At 56.4% G+C, this 16,793-nt stretch overlaps 4 protein-coding genes across 4 annotated transcripts; all 4 read right to left on the bottom strand.

The window, feature by feature from the left end:
- Positions 1-2,117: 2,117 nt before the first annotated feature.
- Positions 2,118-2,294, bottom strand: JKF63_02984 (uncharacterized protein; the record flags this gene model as incomplete). Its single annotated transcript, XM_067899007.1, has 1 exon — positions 2,118-2,294. One exon carries the CDS (start codon positions 2,292-2,294, stop codon positions 2,118-2,120), a length of 177 nt encoding a protein of 58 aa, XP_067755451.1.
- Positions 2,295-5,862: 3,568 nt separating this feature from the next.
- Positions 5,863-6,252, bottom strand: JKF63_02983 (uncharacterized protein; the record flags this gene model as incomplete). Its single annotated transcript, XM_067899006.1, has 1 exon — positions 5,863-6,252. The coding sequence occupies one exon, from the start codon at positions 6,250-6,252 to the stop codon at positions 5,863-5,865; it is 390 nt and encodes a 129-aa protein (XP_067755450.1).
- A 1,126-nt stretch (positions 6,253-7,378) lies between these two features.
- On the bottom strand, positions 7,379-13,837 carry JKF63_02982 (uncharacterized protein; the record flags this gene model as incomplete). Its single annotated transcript, XM_067899005.1, has 1 exon — positions 7,379-13,837. The coding sequence occupies one exon, from the start codon at positions 13,835-13,837 to the stop codon at positions 7,379-7,381; it is 6,459 nt and encodes a 2,152-aa protein (XP_067755449.1).
- Positions 13,838-15,093: 1,256 nt separating this feature from the next.
- JKF63_02981 (uncharacterized protein) lies at positions 15,094-16,080 on the bottom strand (the record flags this gene model as incomplete). The annotated part of the gene is made up of 1 exon (XM_067899004.1): positions 15,094-16,080. The coding sequence occupies one exon, from the start codon at positions 16,078-16,080 to the stop codon at positions 15,094-15,096; it is 987 nt and encodes a 328-aa protein (XP_067755448.1).
- Positions 16,081-16,793: the final 713 nt, after the last annotated feature.

The following is a 16,793-nucleotide window of genomic DNA, read 5'->3' as shown; positions in this document are numbered from 1 at the left end:
TTTCCGCCACAAGCTTGCGAAAAAGACACAGGCCCCGTGCTCGAGACCCCGTGGGGTTCTCCCCCCTCCAGAAGAGAGAACTCCTCAAACCAGTGATGCGGCCCCCTGCTGTGGCGGCCATCGCAAAGAGCACTGCGGCTGTCGAGGCGCTATCAAATTGAAGAGGCACTTCCATGCCATTTCCAGGGCAGCGGTCTACTACTTTAGCGCTGTTTCTTGGACGAAAACTCCATCCCGCAAACAGCAGAGCCCCCGGCAGAAGCGCCCAACCTCAATCGCCTCGTCTGACTCGAGTGTGTGGCGCCACAGCGTTTCCCCCTCGCTCACTCTTTTCCGGCATATCTCCCAGCGGGTGCCTTCCTCATCCACCTCGAGACGCATTCGCAGTGCATCTTGCAGCCCATCGAGTATGCGCAGCTGGCTCCGCAAGACGGATCCGTGCAAAGTATCGTGGGAATTAAGCTTCGGAGCGGCGGGCATCGTTTAGGAAGTTGGTCGCACCTCACTCGCAGAGTCAGAGGCAAACGTGTCGGTGTCCCCGGGCGATACCGAGGAGGGTCCGGTGAGAATGCCGCCGCTTCGAACTCCCCTAAGATCGATGCTCGAAGCCGCCGAAGAGCCCGGTGACCGGCGAGCGTTCTCGCCACTGTGAAATATTTCGGAGGGAGTAGCGTGGTCCGACAGCGGCGTCTCCTCGCGCGAGTGCGGCGCCACACTGGACATTCGACCGTTGGAGGGATTACTCTTCATCAAAGGCTTGGGCGACGCGAGTAACGGTGTCGCTGTTTCCACGGCCGCATCACAGCGCTCTGGAGCATGTGGCGACGGTCGCGAGAGCGGAGGGTGCGGTATGTTGTACGGAAAGAATGTCCTTCTTCCTGTTGGTGCAGCTGCTTGTGCCCCCTCTTCCGGGGAAGCCACGGAGCCTGTGTCTCCCAGCACCCCATGTAGTATCCGCAACAGCGCCGCGTAGGTCGCATCATTTACAGGCGCCTCCGCCCGCAACCCTCGCAGCAGAGCCTCGATTATACGACCAGGTGCACCGGAAGCCGCGCCGCTGGCTGCATCTTGTGTCACTGGCTCGTCGGATCCCTTGGTGTCCGCCTGAATCTGTTTTAGCATACCGTCCAGAAGATGAATGAAGTGATGATAGTCGTCCGTGTCCAGATGAGCCTCGCTCTGAAGCGCTACATCGTCCTTTACCTCTCTAGCACGACCATCTCCACCTCCACTGACGGGCACCGAGGACCGGTAGTGGGCAGGCTGCCCACTGTAGTATGGACTCCGGTGGTGTGAGGTCGGCTGAGTTGCCGCAGCATTCTCGGATTTGTGAGAGGAGAACTGACCAGCTGGTAGGTTTGGCGACGCTACAGAGGAAGGCCGACGACGACCGCGGCGTGGCGCTGATGTGGTGTTGCCCTGTGGCCTGGATGGCGGCACCGGCACAACTCTGTCTCGTGGTGGCGCGACCTTGCGGCGCTCGCAGTGATTACAGCCTCGGAGAGCACCGCCCCTAACATCGGGTTCCCCGTCATCTAGGTTGACAGCTTGGTGGGTATGGGATCTGGGAGGCGCGCCGCCTTCGAAAAGGTCGCTGCTCTGCGAATCACGCAGGCATCGACGAGAGCGCACCCGCCTTCTATTCTCAATGATGCGGCCAAGGCGGCTGTGTGGGCGCAATGTCGAGCGGCATGTGAAGGAAGATGAGAAAGGTGAGCCTTGTGCCGTAGTACCACGAACGCGACCAAAAGGATGCGGTTTCCAGACACCATCCTCGCACACACCGCATGGACAGCGTCCTTTATTCATCGCGCTCTCATACTGGGCACGAACACGTAGAATCTGCTCCAGCAACTCGTGGACGGTTTGGTAGTAATGGTGAAAGGTTTGCGATTGCTCTAGTGCGTGCAGGATCCTCGCAAAAGATGGCTTTGCCGATGCTAGCGAAGTGGACTGGCCGAGAGGCGAAGTAGAAGGCCTACCAATAGCCGACGAGCTCAGGGAAGACGCAGGATTCGCCCGAAAAACGGATGCGCGCGGCACTGAGACATGCGGTGGAGCAGAAGAGGGAAGACTTGAAACAAGGAGTGACGCCAGCGATGGGGTTACCCATGCCCTCAAGTCAGCCTGGTTGTGAGTCTTCCCACGCCTTCGTACGGCTTGTCGGGCGGCAGTTGCGTGAGTTCGTGGAGTCCACCTATCGGACTCTGGTCTTTGGACGAACTGAGACGCGAGGGGGTCCTCATCAAAAAAAGTGTCTCCGTCCTCTGGAACACAAGCGAAAGCACCACCATGACTTCCTGATGAGTCCTGCACAGCTTCGCCGGCGGGTGTGGAGGCAGCAGAAGACGACGGTGCGCCATTGACTGCTCGGCGGTCAGCCGCCGCTTCTGTACAAGTGTCCACGCAGTGAAACGGATGAGCATCACCAAAAGGATGACTCGCACGCGCCTCGACGACGGGATTCGGGAAACCGCTCAGCGGTAGCGCAAAGTGTCGAGTAGCCAAACTGGATAAGAGCTCCCCGGATCGCGAACTGGACGAGCGAGGCAAAACGTATGTCCCTTGGGTGACGGTGCGGGCACCCACATCGCTGGGGTGCTCTGTGCCGCTGCTGAGGTCTGCAGTGGATGCTCTGGTCCCGCTGTCACCTTGGGAAAGCGGACGGTAAAGGAAATGGGGGCGCTGAAGAAAACAACCGCCAACCCCAATGAAGTTCTGCAGCGGCTCGAGACCGTTTTTGATGAACTCCTCCTTGCGGCGCCTTCTGCTTTGCGACGCGTCCTGCGAGGCCTCCGAAAGAGTTGAGGTGAGGTGTGGGACAGCCGCTGTGGTAAGCGGGTGCCAACGCTCCCTCGGGGAGGAAGAGAGCGGCGAAACAAGACGCCTCGAGGAAGGCGTTGTCGGCGATGACACAGACCCATGCAACCCTCGGCGCTGCGGGCCAGACGTGATCCCCGCTGCACTTGGACGCATTCGACGACGGGCACCATGCTGCTTTCCTTTCGTCGCGCTGCTCAGATAAGACTGCACGCCGCTTGACGATTGTTGACTTGAGCCGGGGTGAAATTCCAGTGAGCGGCAAAGGCGATTGAGTTCACGCGCAATGGACAAATTCATTAGGGAGCCAGGGTCATACGAGTAGTGCGAGAAGTGGACAGGCCTGTGCGCCGCGAGAAGCATCCCGACGCACGACCGCTGCTGCGACAGAGACCGAGATGACCCACGCAGTCGGCGCGGTGCCGTCTGATCCAGCAATGGTGCTGCCATCGCCGTTCAAGTTCGCTTGTCGGTCACGCAGACGCACAACTGGAACGGAATAGAACGGGGTGCAAAAGAAAGAAAAGATGAGGAGCCGTCAAGCGAAAGGTGTACAGACCCTCGGACACCGAAGCCGTATCAAATAGATCAAAAGTGTGGAGATGCGAACGGGTGACCACGCCAGACAGACGCGAGCGACGCAGCGCAGCAGTGGGACCCCAATGAAATCTCTAAAGGAGAGCCAAGGATCAGATCACCTGGTGACGTCCGCCAAATGCAAACCGGACAGCACCTGTCAGGGACACGAGAGAGAGATCGAGTGCAACGTGTTGTGTGAGCAATAGAAAACACTTGTAAACGGAGCACAACAAAAACCAACACCACAAACTCTCTCCAGACACACATACCCACACGTCGAGAAATGAAGACGTGTGAGCTGTACGACAGGTGTTTTGGAAGAATGAGAAAAGAGAGAGAGAGAGAGCGGGACTCGCTTCGCTACAAGCGGTGTAAGACGATGCCTGTAGGGAAAGCAGCGCGATGACCACACTGTAGAGCAAACGAAACGCACACACGAAAAAAAGGCGTCACACACATGCCCCCTCCCCCCAATCCGGTGCGCCAGTGGAAGTTTCAAACAAAAAAAAGAGGGGGCGAAAAGGACTGAAGCCTGAGGGAGTTCAAACGGTAAAGCGGCAAGTAAAAGGGCGAGATGGGGGCGGGGGGACGATAGAATGAGCGGGTAGCCTTATCGCCTTGCGGTGAGCCAGCAGAGAGATCCAAACAACAAAAAATAATGCGAAACGAAAATTCAAAGAGAAAAAAAGGTCTACTGAAGGGCAAAACAGCGCACGAACAAGGGGATCGGACGCACACACGTACACACACGAAGGGGGGGAAACGATAAAACCAACAAAACAATATATAAAAATATATATATGTGTATATCCGTGTGGAGTCATAGACGTGGGTATGTTATCTGTACATATATACTGACAGGGCAGCGCAAAGACAAGGGTGAGAAACTATGTGCGTAGAACAACGACTCCAGCCTTTTTCAGCAAATCGGCAAAACAAAATGGGGGGCCGGCGGTGGAGAACGGGACACACACTCGGTGAGCCCAGAAAATCAGCCGTTAGTGGGTGTCCTGTAGATATATGGCGAGCAGTCGGAGCGCACCCAGAGAGATCCTACCACACACACACGCACACACGTACAGGAGAAGGCACAGATACTTGTAAAACGACAGCAATGTTGAATGTTTCATGAGAGGTCCTCTCTGGTGAGACAGCAATACCGGTCACTGTGGAGATCGACACCTTCCCCGATAATATATATATATATATGTGTATACATGTACACACAAGCCATTTTTCATCCCCGGCAGTAAAGGGAAAACCAATCACATAATGAAAGAATACAAAGCGAGGCAAGAGATGAAGAAGCCGGATGGAAAAGGGGATAGAGAAAAAATGAAGCGCACATGTACATCTCCGTGAAGCTTTTTGCAGTGATAAGGGGGCTCGCGTTTGACTGAGGAGGCACAGCTCGAACGCATTCTCTCACCTACACTCACACACGAAGAGCCAAGATAAGCCCCGGTGAGTTATTGGGGAGGGAGAAACGGTGGCCGTGAAAATAAAGGCGGTCAACTTCTTTGTGGGGCGTGGTGGACGCCATTCTTGCTTCTCCCGAAACGCTCCTTCTTCATGAAACCTCGAGTTCGTCTCTCCCTCTCTCGATTCGCGCAATTCACCACCACCACCACCACCCCCCCCTACCCCCCATCCCGGACCATACACAACAGCCTCATTTTTTGTTTTTTTTTGTCAGCTTTGCAGCCAAAGTCGTGCCTAGTAGGACTGAGAAAGCTCGTATCGACTGCAGGATTGCGCATTGAAGGTGAGAACCGCTAATTCATAACGCGATGCCTGACAAACTCACGAAAGCTCGAATTCATCGCAGCTGATCTCTGGCCCCACCTCCGTTTGTTGGTATATCCTCTTTCCCTCCCCCCCGCTCCTCCCTCCATCTCCCCCTATCACATACTCGTGGAGAGTCCCCCCTCGCAGCTCTAAGAAGACGGATAAAAAAAACTAGAGCCGGAGGCATAAAGACGAAGAAGAAATCATGGAGTGAAAAAAACGGAAGACTAGAGGATGGGGGGCAGGGCAGGGCAGGGCAGGGAGGGGAGGAGAAGAGACCCCCGACGAGACGTGCCAGAAACAGGGGGCGGATTCACTGAAATTTGTTCAGAAATTAAAAACATGCTCCAACCGGGGCGTAGCCTACATACCTTTTGGCTTCAAAGAAAGCTCAAGAAACGGACCCGAACGCGAAGCTCGTGGGGGACATCAAGACTCACCAGCGCCTTCCTGTGAGCGTGGAACGATCACACTAGTGGAGAGAGAGAGAAACTCTGTACAGTAACACGACGAATTTACCTCTCCGCCTTTTGTCGCCGTTTTTTTTTTCATCGGTTGGGTAGGCCAACGGACACTACGCCTCCCTTTCCTCCTCTCCTCCCTCCTCGCTCCTCGCTCACCCACTGTCGTATTTTGTCATCGAGAAAAGGTGTCCTTTCTATTTCGTTTTTTTTTTCAATCTCTGACCTGGCTAAGGTGCTGAAAAAATGTCTGTTGCTCCTGCTCTACACGCTTCAGAGAGTCGTACTCTGCGACGTAGCGGTCTAACTCCATCTGTTTCTCGCGCAGTCGTACCTGGGCCTCCTGGACAGCGCGGAAACGCTCCTCAGCCTCGCTTTCCACGATGTTCCGGAAGCCGATGGCATTCAGTTTTTCTGCCTCGATCGCTTCACCGAGGCTTTGGACAATGGCCATTGTGCGTTGTACGAGTGTACGGAACTCATCCATCCTCTCCATATAACGTCGCTCGGTCTCGATGGTTTTGACAAGTTCATCATACTTGTCAGGGTCGTACATTCGAATAGCGCCATTGCTATCGAACATGATGAGCTGATCCTCGTCCATGGTACGCGGATCTGTGTGTGTGTGTGTGTGTGTGAGTGTGGAGGGGGGGGGATTTCTAATGTGATTGATGAAGCGTAGGTCCCTCGCCCATGTGGCGTTGTTTCAAAAGCCTTTTGAGTGGGGAGGAAATGTTGCGGTAAATGTGGAAGGGGGGGGAGGGGCGGGGGAGAAAAAAACGATTGAAAAGCAAAAGCAGTGATGCTGCAGCTAAAAAGTGACGGTGTGAGCAGTGCACTGCGCATGTGTCGCGTACCGGTGATAAATGGGGACCACACACACACACACGCACACACACTCACGCAGAAAACACCGGTATAAACCGTCGAAGACAGCGAGTGGTGCAGGAGATCCAAGAGCAGGTGAAAGTGTGGGTTTGAAAAAGAAGAGCACCAATGCACCAGAATAGATGAAAGAGTGGCGGTTATGTGTTTGTGTGTGTGTGGGGGAGGGGGGGGGGGCGCTCGGGAGCGCGCCGTGACGGATAGCCATGAACGAGGCTGCAGTTTATAACCTGCGAAAAGAGGTTGACGTCTTTGTGGACAGTACCGTCAGGCTTACAGCGCGATATGTACAATTGAAAAACGACGCTGCACTTCAGCAGGATTGGTGGTCGCGATGCGGCGACTGCCGCTCCTAGCGGTAGTGATGGGCGTCGTCTTCATGGGTAGACGGAGAAAAAAAAAGCCCCAGCAACGCCAGCGCGCCTTTACAATCTCGCGGTACCGAATGGTGCTGTCGGAGATTCATCACTGTGTGTGCGTGTGCGTTTTCTTGTTGAGATGTTTTCTTCCTGTGTTGATGCCTTCTACTATCTAGTGAGCATGCAGTCAGTGGTTAAATCTAATTCACAACCTTTTAGGCAGAGACACACGTGCACAGAGCCGAACCTCCGCCTATAGACAAACCCTCTTGCTCCTCCCCCCCCCCCACACAAACAGCCTCCGACCGCGTCCGTTCATCGGCGTGGAAACCTTGCGTAAAAGGTGACGCTACGCGTGCGGGAGTGCCGCCTCCGCAGGCTCAGACGACGCAATCACTTCGCGTTGCGCAAAGCCTCATTGCGCGCCGCGCTACCGCCAAACTCAGTGGTGTCGATTGGCCGCACACCAATCAGTATTGTCTCAATTCATGAAGCCTTCCATTCAAAACAGCAGCCCCAGATCTTTTCGAGGGTTGAGAGAGGCAGAAGCGTTGCCGCCTGCAACCGCAGAAGGGTTGTGAGTCGCTGCACCGAAGATGAGACACCGCGACTGCTTCCCATCGGACCATCACCAAGAGGAGTGGAAAGTGACATGAAGGCTTGCCGAAGAAGCTCAACCTCTCGCTGGCCTATTCCGTAGTAGTGCAAGGCCTCTATCACCCAGCGTGTTAACGCACCCAAATCGATGGCAGTGTGCATGTCCTCCTCTGCAGAGACCGTGCGCCTCAGTTCAGTACCACCCAGCTGGATATCTGGAGATACGCAACAGGCCGCCAGAGCTGTGAAGTCGCATGGAAACGCCACGGTGCCGTGTGGGTGGTGAGCTATGGACTGGATAACATCAGTGCGTGACTTCCTCTCGACGATCAGCTGGTGAAGTGGATGACGAGGGCCAGAGGACGCATGCTCAACGTCAGAGGGGCTGCCGTGAAGGAAGATGAACGAATAGCGCCTCTCCATCGTCTCCATCATCGCTTCACCAAAGTCTGCGGAGAGCAGCATCGCTCCTCCTCCTGTTGTGCGCGAGAGGAGCAGGCGTTGAACTCGCAACACCAGCTTCAGGTTGTCAATAATAGTGAGTCCCTCTGTGATCGTCGTGGAGCTCTGACGAAAGAGCCGATGCAGCCAGCTGAGGAGTGTGGACTCAATCGGCGTTCTGGTACCCAGCGCATGCAAACCGCCTCGACCGTGCACCAGCGCGGTGCCGCTTTCCTTGGCCATTACGCGAAACAACATGCTTGCCGACTGCGTCAGCTCCCTGCTGGTGGAGTAAAACACCAGTGGGTAGTACTTGGAACTGCGAACCTCCACCCTCTCGATCATGTCCACTGGTGGATACAGGCAGGGAGTGACACAGTGAAGGACACGCTTGGCATCGTCGACCCGCTCGGCAGTAGCGGGGAGAGCAGCGCTCGAGCTTGACGTCTGAAGACCACCACCTCCGTTCATCTCTGGATCGCTTCCCTTACGCAAAACGATGCGCACCGGCACCGACACAGGCTGATGACTGACAGCATCCACTGCCTCCATGACGCGCGGCACGACCGCCAGACCGTAGAGATGGCGCAGCGCTTGCAAATGACACGTGTTGTCCTCCGCGTCCTTGGGCCACACCGGATAAAACGCCATGAGTAGCGCCGCCACCGCCGTGATGTCATTGCACAGTGTTAACCGACCACTTCCCAAAAAAAGCAAGCCTATGCTCATCGAGATGGCCAGGTGAGAGCCGTAGGACACGTTCGTGCGCCGGTGTAGCTGCAGCAGCAACGCCAACGCCTCCAAGTCCCCTGTCCCCGCCATGACCAAACTCAGCGCATTGGCACACGTCAACAAGCACGTCTCATATGCACCTGTCGCTCGCTGTACGGCAGGGATCGCAACTTTTGTTGAGCCAATCTGAGCAGCGAGAAATCCCTGAAGCTCTGCGAAGATGAGGTCACGTGCAGCGCTGTCCATCGTGCCTGCGAACCGCAACCCGACAGCCATCACGTGCCCGGCGATACAGTGTGCTAGGTTCATCAGCAAAAAATTCATCTGCTGCGTGGCAAGCGGCGGCAGTGGGACCTTTGTCAGCTCCAACAAGGACGAAGGTAATTGGTTGTAGAGCCAGGTTCGGGTTGGCTCAATCGCGCTCCAAGCAATCAATGAGGTCATCATGCTCCGCAGGTGGCACATTAACGGGGTTAGCTTCTGCATGGCGGCACGCCGATCTGGTGGTGTAATCTTTGACGCGATAAAGGCGTTGTCAGTCTTCAAATACATCATCCCGAGTGCCACGGTGGCGGCTGGACCGGAGACGAACACGTTGTAGTAGTCACCTTCGTAGACGCTTGCACACGTGTTGTATGTCGCCTCTCGCTTACCCTGCGTCAACAACGCGCGGGCGAAAAAAAAACCCGCCTCCCCAGACCCCATCGCTTCTTCGAAATGATCGACACCGTCGCGGGTTGATACAGTGGCGCTGCGTGGTGCACCCCTCATGATAGCCAACAGACGATTTTCTATGTGCTGCACTCCCTGCGACTGACCCGCGCCGAGCAGCAGCTGACCGAGGCCGAAGGCGGCACCGAGGACGTACCCCTCGCGCTTGGTGCAGTGCTCATCCGTTGGCATGCGGGAGAGTTCGGTGAGGAGGACCTCCACCAGGAAAGAATTCGACGGCATCCGTTGACACAGCAGGCCCATTGACGCAAGTGCCGCCGTCTGCACGTCCAGGGACACCTCGATATCTTCGGCGCTGGGATTCAGCGACTGCACGTGAACTGAAAGACAGCGGAACACCGCCTCGTTTCCTGTGCCGCAGAAGCTGCAGCTCAGCCCCAGCATAACCGCCATCGTTGTCGCCTCACGCCAAACGTACTGCTCATGTCGGGAGATGAGGAGGTAAAAGATGTCGGTGCGCTGCAATACCGTGAGGTGTCCGAGGATACCCGTGGCAAGCAACAACCCAGCTCGCGAAGCGGGGTTGCCGATATTTTTCGTCTGGTACATAACCCACTGCTTCGTGATGCTCTGCGAGACGTTCCCTGGTGGGAACGTGGCGGCCCCCCTCGTTTGAGCGTCACCGAGGATGTCCTGTGACGCCCGTGGTGCTTCGCCTGAGGCGGTGAAGAATACGGGTGGCAGTGGCAGAAAACGGAGCCCTGCCGCACACCCATTGTGGAAAAGTGGCCACATGAGGTCGTCTGACACTTTGCTCGCAACACTGATACCGTCGTTGGTATATCCATTGAGATTCAAAGGTGCAATGGGAATACTGTCCTGGACTTTGAAGCTTTGTGTGCACATCGTGAGCATCCCGCGACCGAGAGGCATTGCCTGTGCACGACAGGACAGTAATTCCAGCGCCCCTGTGAGCTCCTCCGGCCGATCCTCAAACCCCGAGAGTGAAATGGGGGCGACCGTGTTGAAGAGGTTCTGCACCATGTCGAGCCGGGAGTCTTTCCAGGTCCTCCGGAAGTCGGGTCGCACCGAGACGCCATCGTCGTCGGACAAGGCCACACGAAATTGATGTGCTACGGCGTTCGCCTCTGCGGTTTCCAAGATATGCTGCCCAGCGCTTAAGATCTGCGCGGTGCGCGAGGTTGGCGGACAGCGGTCCAGGCGTCCCACCAGTTCGACAAGGGTCGATGGCAGCGTTGACTCCGCACGCTCACGACCCATCGCCAGCGCTTCCAGGAGGGGGTACGCCGCGGTGGCGTTTAGCACCTGAGGAATCACACGCGGAGATATGCGCTGCCGCAGAACGAGTTCACAGATACGCCGCCACCAGGCTGCCTCGCTGTGTGGGGCAGCGACATCGCTGCCTCTGCAGTTGCCCGCGCTAGTCCCCCCTTGGGTGGGGAACAGCGATCCCGTTGAGACGCTATAGATATCTCCGTAGAGAGCTACCAGGTGATTAGCTACCGAGATGGGATGCGTGTCCGGTAAACAAGTGAGTAGCGGCCACGTGCCGTAGGGCCCCGCGATGCCTGCGGGCACGGTGCACCGCACTGCTGTGAAGGAGAGAGTCGAGAAAAGTGCTGGAGCGTCACCGCAGACGAACTCCGCGGCTACGGCTGCCACTGATAAACCACCGCCAGTCCGTGGCGCCGGCGAGTTGCTGACTCGCCCCACGGAGTCAAAGCGCTGCCTCAGCAACTGCTCGGGGAGAAGGGCTGTAAACTCGTGCGTCGGTGGCCCCAGTGAAGGGCTCGAGAGAGCTGGGAAACTACTCGGAATCACGGTGTCGTAGTACTCTACGTAGGAAGGCCAGCGCAAGGCTTCGCTCAGGCCCCGGTTTACGATCGCCAAGCGTGGCAGCAGGGACCACAAATTCTCCTGTGCGCGGCACGCCTCAAACAGAAGATGCAGCGCTACAAGCGCCAAGGCGCGTTCTTGCCTAGTCCACGCGCACGCACCAATCGCCCCCTGGTGAACTGAAGCGGTGGAATGAGTGGCACTGGAAACTCCCACCTGCCTCTCATTTTGGCAGTATGGAAGTGCATGAGTTGTGCGGCTCCTCGCCACAGCCCGACGAACCTGCTGGATTGTCACGGTCGACGGATCTACAAATACGTGCGGGGCAACCTCGGCGTCTTGTTCGGTCAACTGTAGGGGTTGTCGAGCGCCTGTGGAGGCAAGTGCTGGGTCGGAGTCACTAGACCAGCCCCTGTAAATCCTTTGCAGCAGTCCTGCACACAAGTCAAACGCATCGACAGCTACAGCTGCACCGCACTTGCAGCGCCACAACTCCGTGAGCAGGGCGTATTCGAGAGCCGCCACAGCACGAGGACCAGCAGCGGCGCTCAGTGCCTCCAGCACAAATACAAGCAAGGGATCTTTGTCGAGCGTGATCGCTGGAAACTCCACGGTGTAGGAAACGGTGCTTTCGCAACGACGGCGGCGCCGGTAGAGACTCCGTGAGCCCTGAACGCCTTCCCCCCCGGACGAGTAGCTACAGAGAGGCGAGGCTGAACCTCCACTAGTAATGCCTACCCCTTCCATCCTTGGCGGTTGGGCGGAGCCACCGGGCCAGTTGTACTGAACGACCAGACAATTCTGATAGTGGTATAAGATGCTCTGCACAGAGTGAGACACACCGTTTATGGCATCCGCTCTCCACGATGCAGCGATGAAGGAGCGCTCCTTGGCATTCTGTACACCGTCCGTAGGATGTGAAAGTGCTGCCACAGCGCCATTGAGCGAGGTGCCGTTGGTCGATAAAACCGCTCGTTCTCCGTGAAATACGCTGCCATTAGCTTTTGATGATGTGCATAGCTTCCCAAAGAAAGCTGGGTGATGCGCCTGATACATCTCCAGATCAAGCTCCATCGCAACCGTGGTGGCCGCCGGGGAGGCTAGCAGCGCCACGACATCATAGACCGAGATGCAGTTGGGGCGGGGGTAGTTGCAGACGGCAATTGGTGCCGGGTGCGGCGCTCGCAAACACGGCAAAACAAAGGGCAGGCTACCATACGGAAAAGAAAAGAGCAGTTCGAAGTCACCAGCGCCGCTGCGCAGGTGTGGCGTGCGCAGCACGAACACATTGCCCTGATGAGAATCGTACAAGAAAATAACGTATCGATCAAGTGACGCATGCGGCGACGCCACCGCTGACAAGGCAGCGTTACCAGAAGTTAGCGGCGGAAGACGGACGCGGTGCGGCCACCACTGCCACAGCATGCAGTCCAGAGGATACTGTGGTGTTGTGGTGGCGAGACCCAGCTCGCAGTCACCCGTGCGGACAACGGTGAGTAAACTTGCACATGCAGCGCGGCTTGTGGGTGAGTCAAATATCTCCAGCTGCACCAGCACCGTCGCCTCCACTGGGATGTACCGAGTGGGTGCATTGCTGACCAAAGGGGGCGAAGCGCTCGGTGCCGGCGGAGGGGACGCTGCAGCGGCCGCCTGTGGTCCTTGCCCCTCCGGAGGTCGCGTCGCGCTCGGGCCCGGCCAGCTTATGTTGGGGCTCGAAGGAGGTGAAGGCGAGAACTCAAACTGACCTTGCGCAGTGCGGCCCTCGGGGTCCGAGTGACGCGAGCTACAACCATTGTCTCCGCCGTGTCGTTGGGCTGGGGCGTCGTGCCCGCCTACAGAGATCGGAGAAGACACAAGGCGCGTCAGCGTCTCTCCAGACGCCTTCTCGCTGTGCTTCGATCTCGCCGCAGCGATGCCCTCCGCAGGCGGGCCTGATGCTTTGCCCCCGTCGTCCATAGGGGCAGAACCAGCTGCGTTCACCTGCGGACCAAGGGACACCGCCACATAAACCGGCTTCAGCGACAATGGTGCCCCCATCCACCAAAGATTCGATGCCGGCTTGTATTGAACACTTTGGTACTCTATTGGGGTGCTGGGAGGAAGTGCCTTGTTTGACTGACGACTGCCACGAACGAAGACGCCAGTTGCGGCGGCAGAGATGTCTGTGGGAGTTACATTGTGCAGCACCAGCTCCAGGGAGGTAGAGTCGGCGATGCGGTACGCGCTGCAGATCGTGTGCGGCTGTACAAAAGTGTAGCGGCCGTGCTGATCAGCGAGCTCCTCTCGGTGAAACACACACAGATATTCCTCCAAAGGCGACCGAGCGTTGTTGTCGATGGTGCCTGCGTCGTGGCCCGAGCACCTCCACTGTGGTAACCGCGTCGGACCATGCGGATTGCCGTACTCCAGCAAAGTTTGATAAACCTGCTCCGTTCGCTGTGTTCGTAGCGCCTCCGTCTCATCAATGTCGTTTGTATCTGATGTGTGCCTGACGCACGAGCGCGCCGGCCACTTTACGAGGCACACCCGTGTGATGCCCCGATGTGTCGTGCTAAAGCAGAGCCTTCGCTGAAAGTAGAGAAAAACATCCCGCCGTCCGTCGGCCTGGCAGGGACCGACTTCGATGGTGTACGGACTGAGTGACATTGTTCGTCGCCAGGGTTCCCCTGCCGCAACTGGTGTGACACCCACACAGCACCAAAGTTGCGGCGATTCAATTCGATGCCTGTAGCTGACGTACCGCTGCACTCTTTAGAGGTACGCAGAGGTGAGACTTCACGTCCCCAAAAAAAAACAAATCAAAAGACAGGAAAAAAATCTCGTTGCAGATGGTCGAGTGATGAAGAGATGAAGGTGGAGGGGGGGAGGGGGGGGAGGGTCCGTCTGCGTGCGGCATGCACTCTCTTCATGGCCGACAAACCTGCTGTCGATCAAGCACAACCCATGAACTGAGGAGGACAGACGCTGCCAGCGCAAGAACCAAAAGAAGAAGGAAAGAAATACGAGAATCGCGCTCCCTGGAATGAAGATGAAGACGAGGCCAAGCCTTTTCGCAGTGTCGCCTCCTTTTAACGAGTCCTGTGTAAACTCTTCCGGCGGACATCATGCCGTGAACACGCACGAACCAAAGAGTGTGTCGAAAGCGGCGTTCATCTCGTGGAGAAGTCACCACCCGCGGTGGAACTGACGTGTTTGTGAACACGCCCGTCCACTACACTGAGGAGGAGATAGTTGAAACGGGAAGGTGAAGGCCCACAGGGGCAATGGCAGCACGGTTTTGTTCGCCCCTCACACGACCATCCACACATCCACTCTTCCCCTGCCTCGCCGCGCATAATCGATTGCTCTCTTCCGTGAGACGTTTCTTTTGTTGTGGTTGTGTTTACCATTGTTTCTTTTTTTTTTACTCGACAAAGGGCCCTCACAAACATAAAGGGGGAATAAAAAGCGCACAGAGGAGGTTGAGTGGAAAAGACGAAGGGGAGGGGGGAAGAAAAAACAACAGCACGAAGTAGATGCAGCTACACACTGCGACGTTATCACAGAAAAAATATAGTAGGGTCAACAACAACAGCAAATAAACAGCCACCCCTCAACCTGTGTACCTCGCCCGCCACCACCCTTATTCCCCCCTCCCTCTTCCTCCTCCTCCTATAATTATGTTTACTCTTTATCGAAATTCATACACGCTATACCTCTAGGAGACGAACGCAAACATGTATACACACTCGAGGAGAACGCAAAGACGGTGAGCACCACCAAGAGAAAAACGAGGGTACCCCTCACCACCACGCGGCCGGTGAAGCGGGGGAAAAGTAAAGATGTTCGCAAGAGTGCACCTGCACACCACAGTGGACGGAAGCGTGACGTCGGCACCCAGTCCACCGCCACTCTGGCTATCACTACTTGTGCGGCGCACGCGAGGCTGCCAGGGCCAGCTCCCGCACGGTGGGCACCATTGGGAAGTCCGGGTCTTCCTCCTCGACCTGGAGAAAGCCTGCACCACTGGCAAGAAGCATCGATATGAGCCCGTCGTCGGATAAAAATGGGATCAGATCAATGTGACCTCTCGAAAGCTGCTTCGGCAACCGGTGCTCCGGTCGCGCTAAAAGGTGAGCTTCAAGCACCGTGTAATCGCTCTCCTTACCCTCGAAGCCGCACTCGTCCCCGTACGGACAGCGGTGGCCGCGCATGGCGCGCCGAACCATGTTCACCACCCGGATCAAGTCGTATTCATCCTTCAAATCGGCGCGTTGCTGCACGCTCAGGCGTAAATCAAAGTGGTGGTTCGACTTGAGGTGTTGCAGGATGTCCTCGCCAGTGTAGTCGCAGTAAAGACAGTCGCACTTCAAACTCCAGTCCTCGTCCTCGTCCTCCATATCATTCCACTGTGACTCGATGTCCCCATCCTCTGCGCTGTCCTGCTCGACCTCTCGAGGTGCAGAGCAAGAGCACGCCGACGAAGCTGTCTCCACGAGCGTCTTGTCGGCCGTCGGACCGGGCACAGACGTGCAGGTGATGTACCACGATGCCAGGCTAGGAATCGTTCGCGGGTTCCAGTACTTGTGCCCCGTCAAACGTAGGTGGTCAAGGAGTGCACGCACATCATCTGACCCTGTGTCCTCTCCGCACACAGGGCATATCCACTGTGTAGACGCAGCCGCACCGCCGTGGAGCAGTACTGAGAGGTGCTGCAGTAGTCCATCGAGATCCGCTACGTTATCGAAATGGAGGCAGTGCACCTCATGTTCAGTGATCAGGTGATCCATCAGTGCGTCTTGCCCGCGAACGAGCTGGCCGCACAACACGCAGGAAAACTCCACCACATCCTTCTGCTGGAGGCGCTGCAGGATTTGCTTGCACGACAACCTCAGGCTATCCGCCGCCATGGCGAACGATCGGAGATCGCACAAAACGAAGGACCGAGATAGAAAACGAGTAGGAGGGGAAAAAAGTGTCGATCAATCGCAACAAAACACTTTTCTCCTGCGGACGGTGGATAGTCCCCGCTGCGGGCGCGGAGTGGGAAAGCGAATTGATGGGGAGGTGTGTGCTAATGATAGCCACTGCAGTCTGTGCCAAAAAGAAAAGAGGATGACGCTGCCAAATCTGAGGGCGTCAGTCATCCCTGAAGCGCACATGGTAATGAGGACCACAGGAGGAGCAAAGGTGGAATACAAAACAAAGTGGTGAAGAAAGAAGAATGCATGACGAGAGGCATTGGTGGAAAAGCCCCGGATCCATCTTTACCGAGCAGACAAACATTGCGCGCGCGTGTGTGTGTATGTGTATGTGTGTGTATACGACCACGCCGGTGAACGATGCACCCACGAAAAGAAACACTCGTGGAATAGCCCCTCCACCTGACTACCTCTTCCGAGTAAAAAAAAAGGCACCATGGTGGGTCGGGTGAACGTCAGTGAGAACACCACGCACCATCCGAAACAGCCACCTCATAATCAAATTCTTTCATTATTTCGCCGTTTTCTACAGACGTCAAAAAAAAGCAACAGGGCAGCAACAAAAGAGTGAGGTGGGACAACTACACATGGGATAGAAGAGCAAAAAAGGCTTGATGGCGTGTGTGTGTGCGTGTGTGTGT

Source organism: Porcisia hertigi, chromosome 30 (assembly GCF_017918235.1).
Source record: "Porcisia hertigi strain C119 chromosome 30, whole genome shotgun sequence".
In the NCBI taxonomy this organism is placed as follows: Eukaryota; Euglenozoa; class Kinetoplastea; order Trypanosomatida; family Trypanosomatidae; genus Porcisia; species Porcisia hertigi.
Note: the sequence above shows the minus strand (reverse complement) of the source record. Positions and strands in the feature narration are given on the sequence as shown.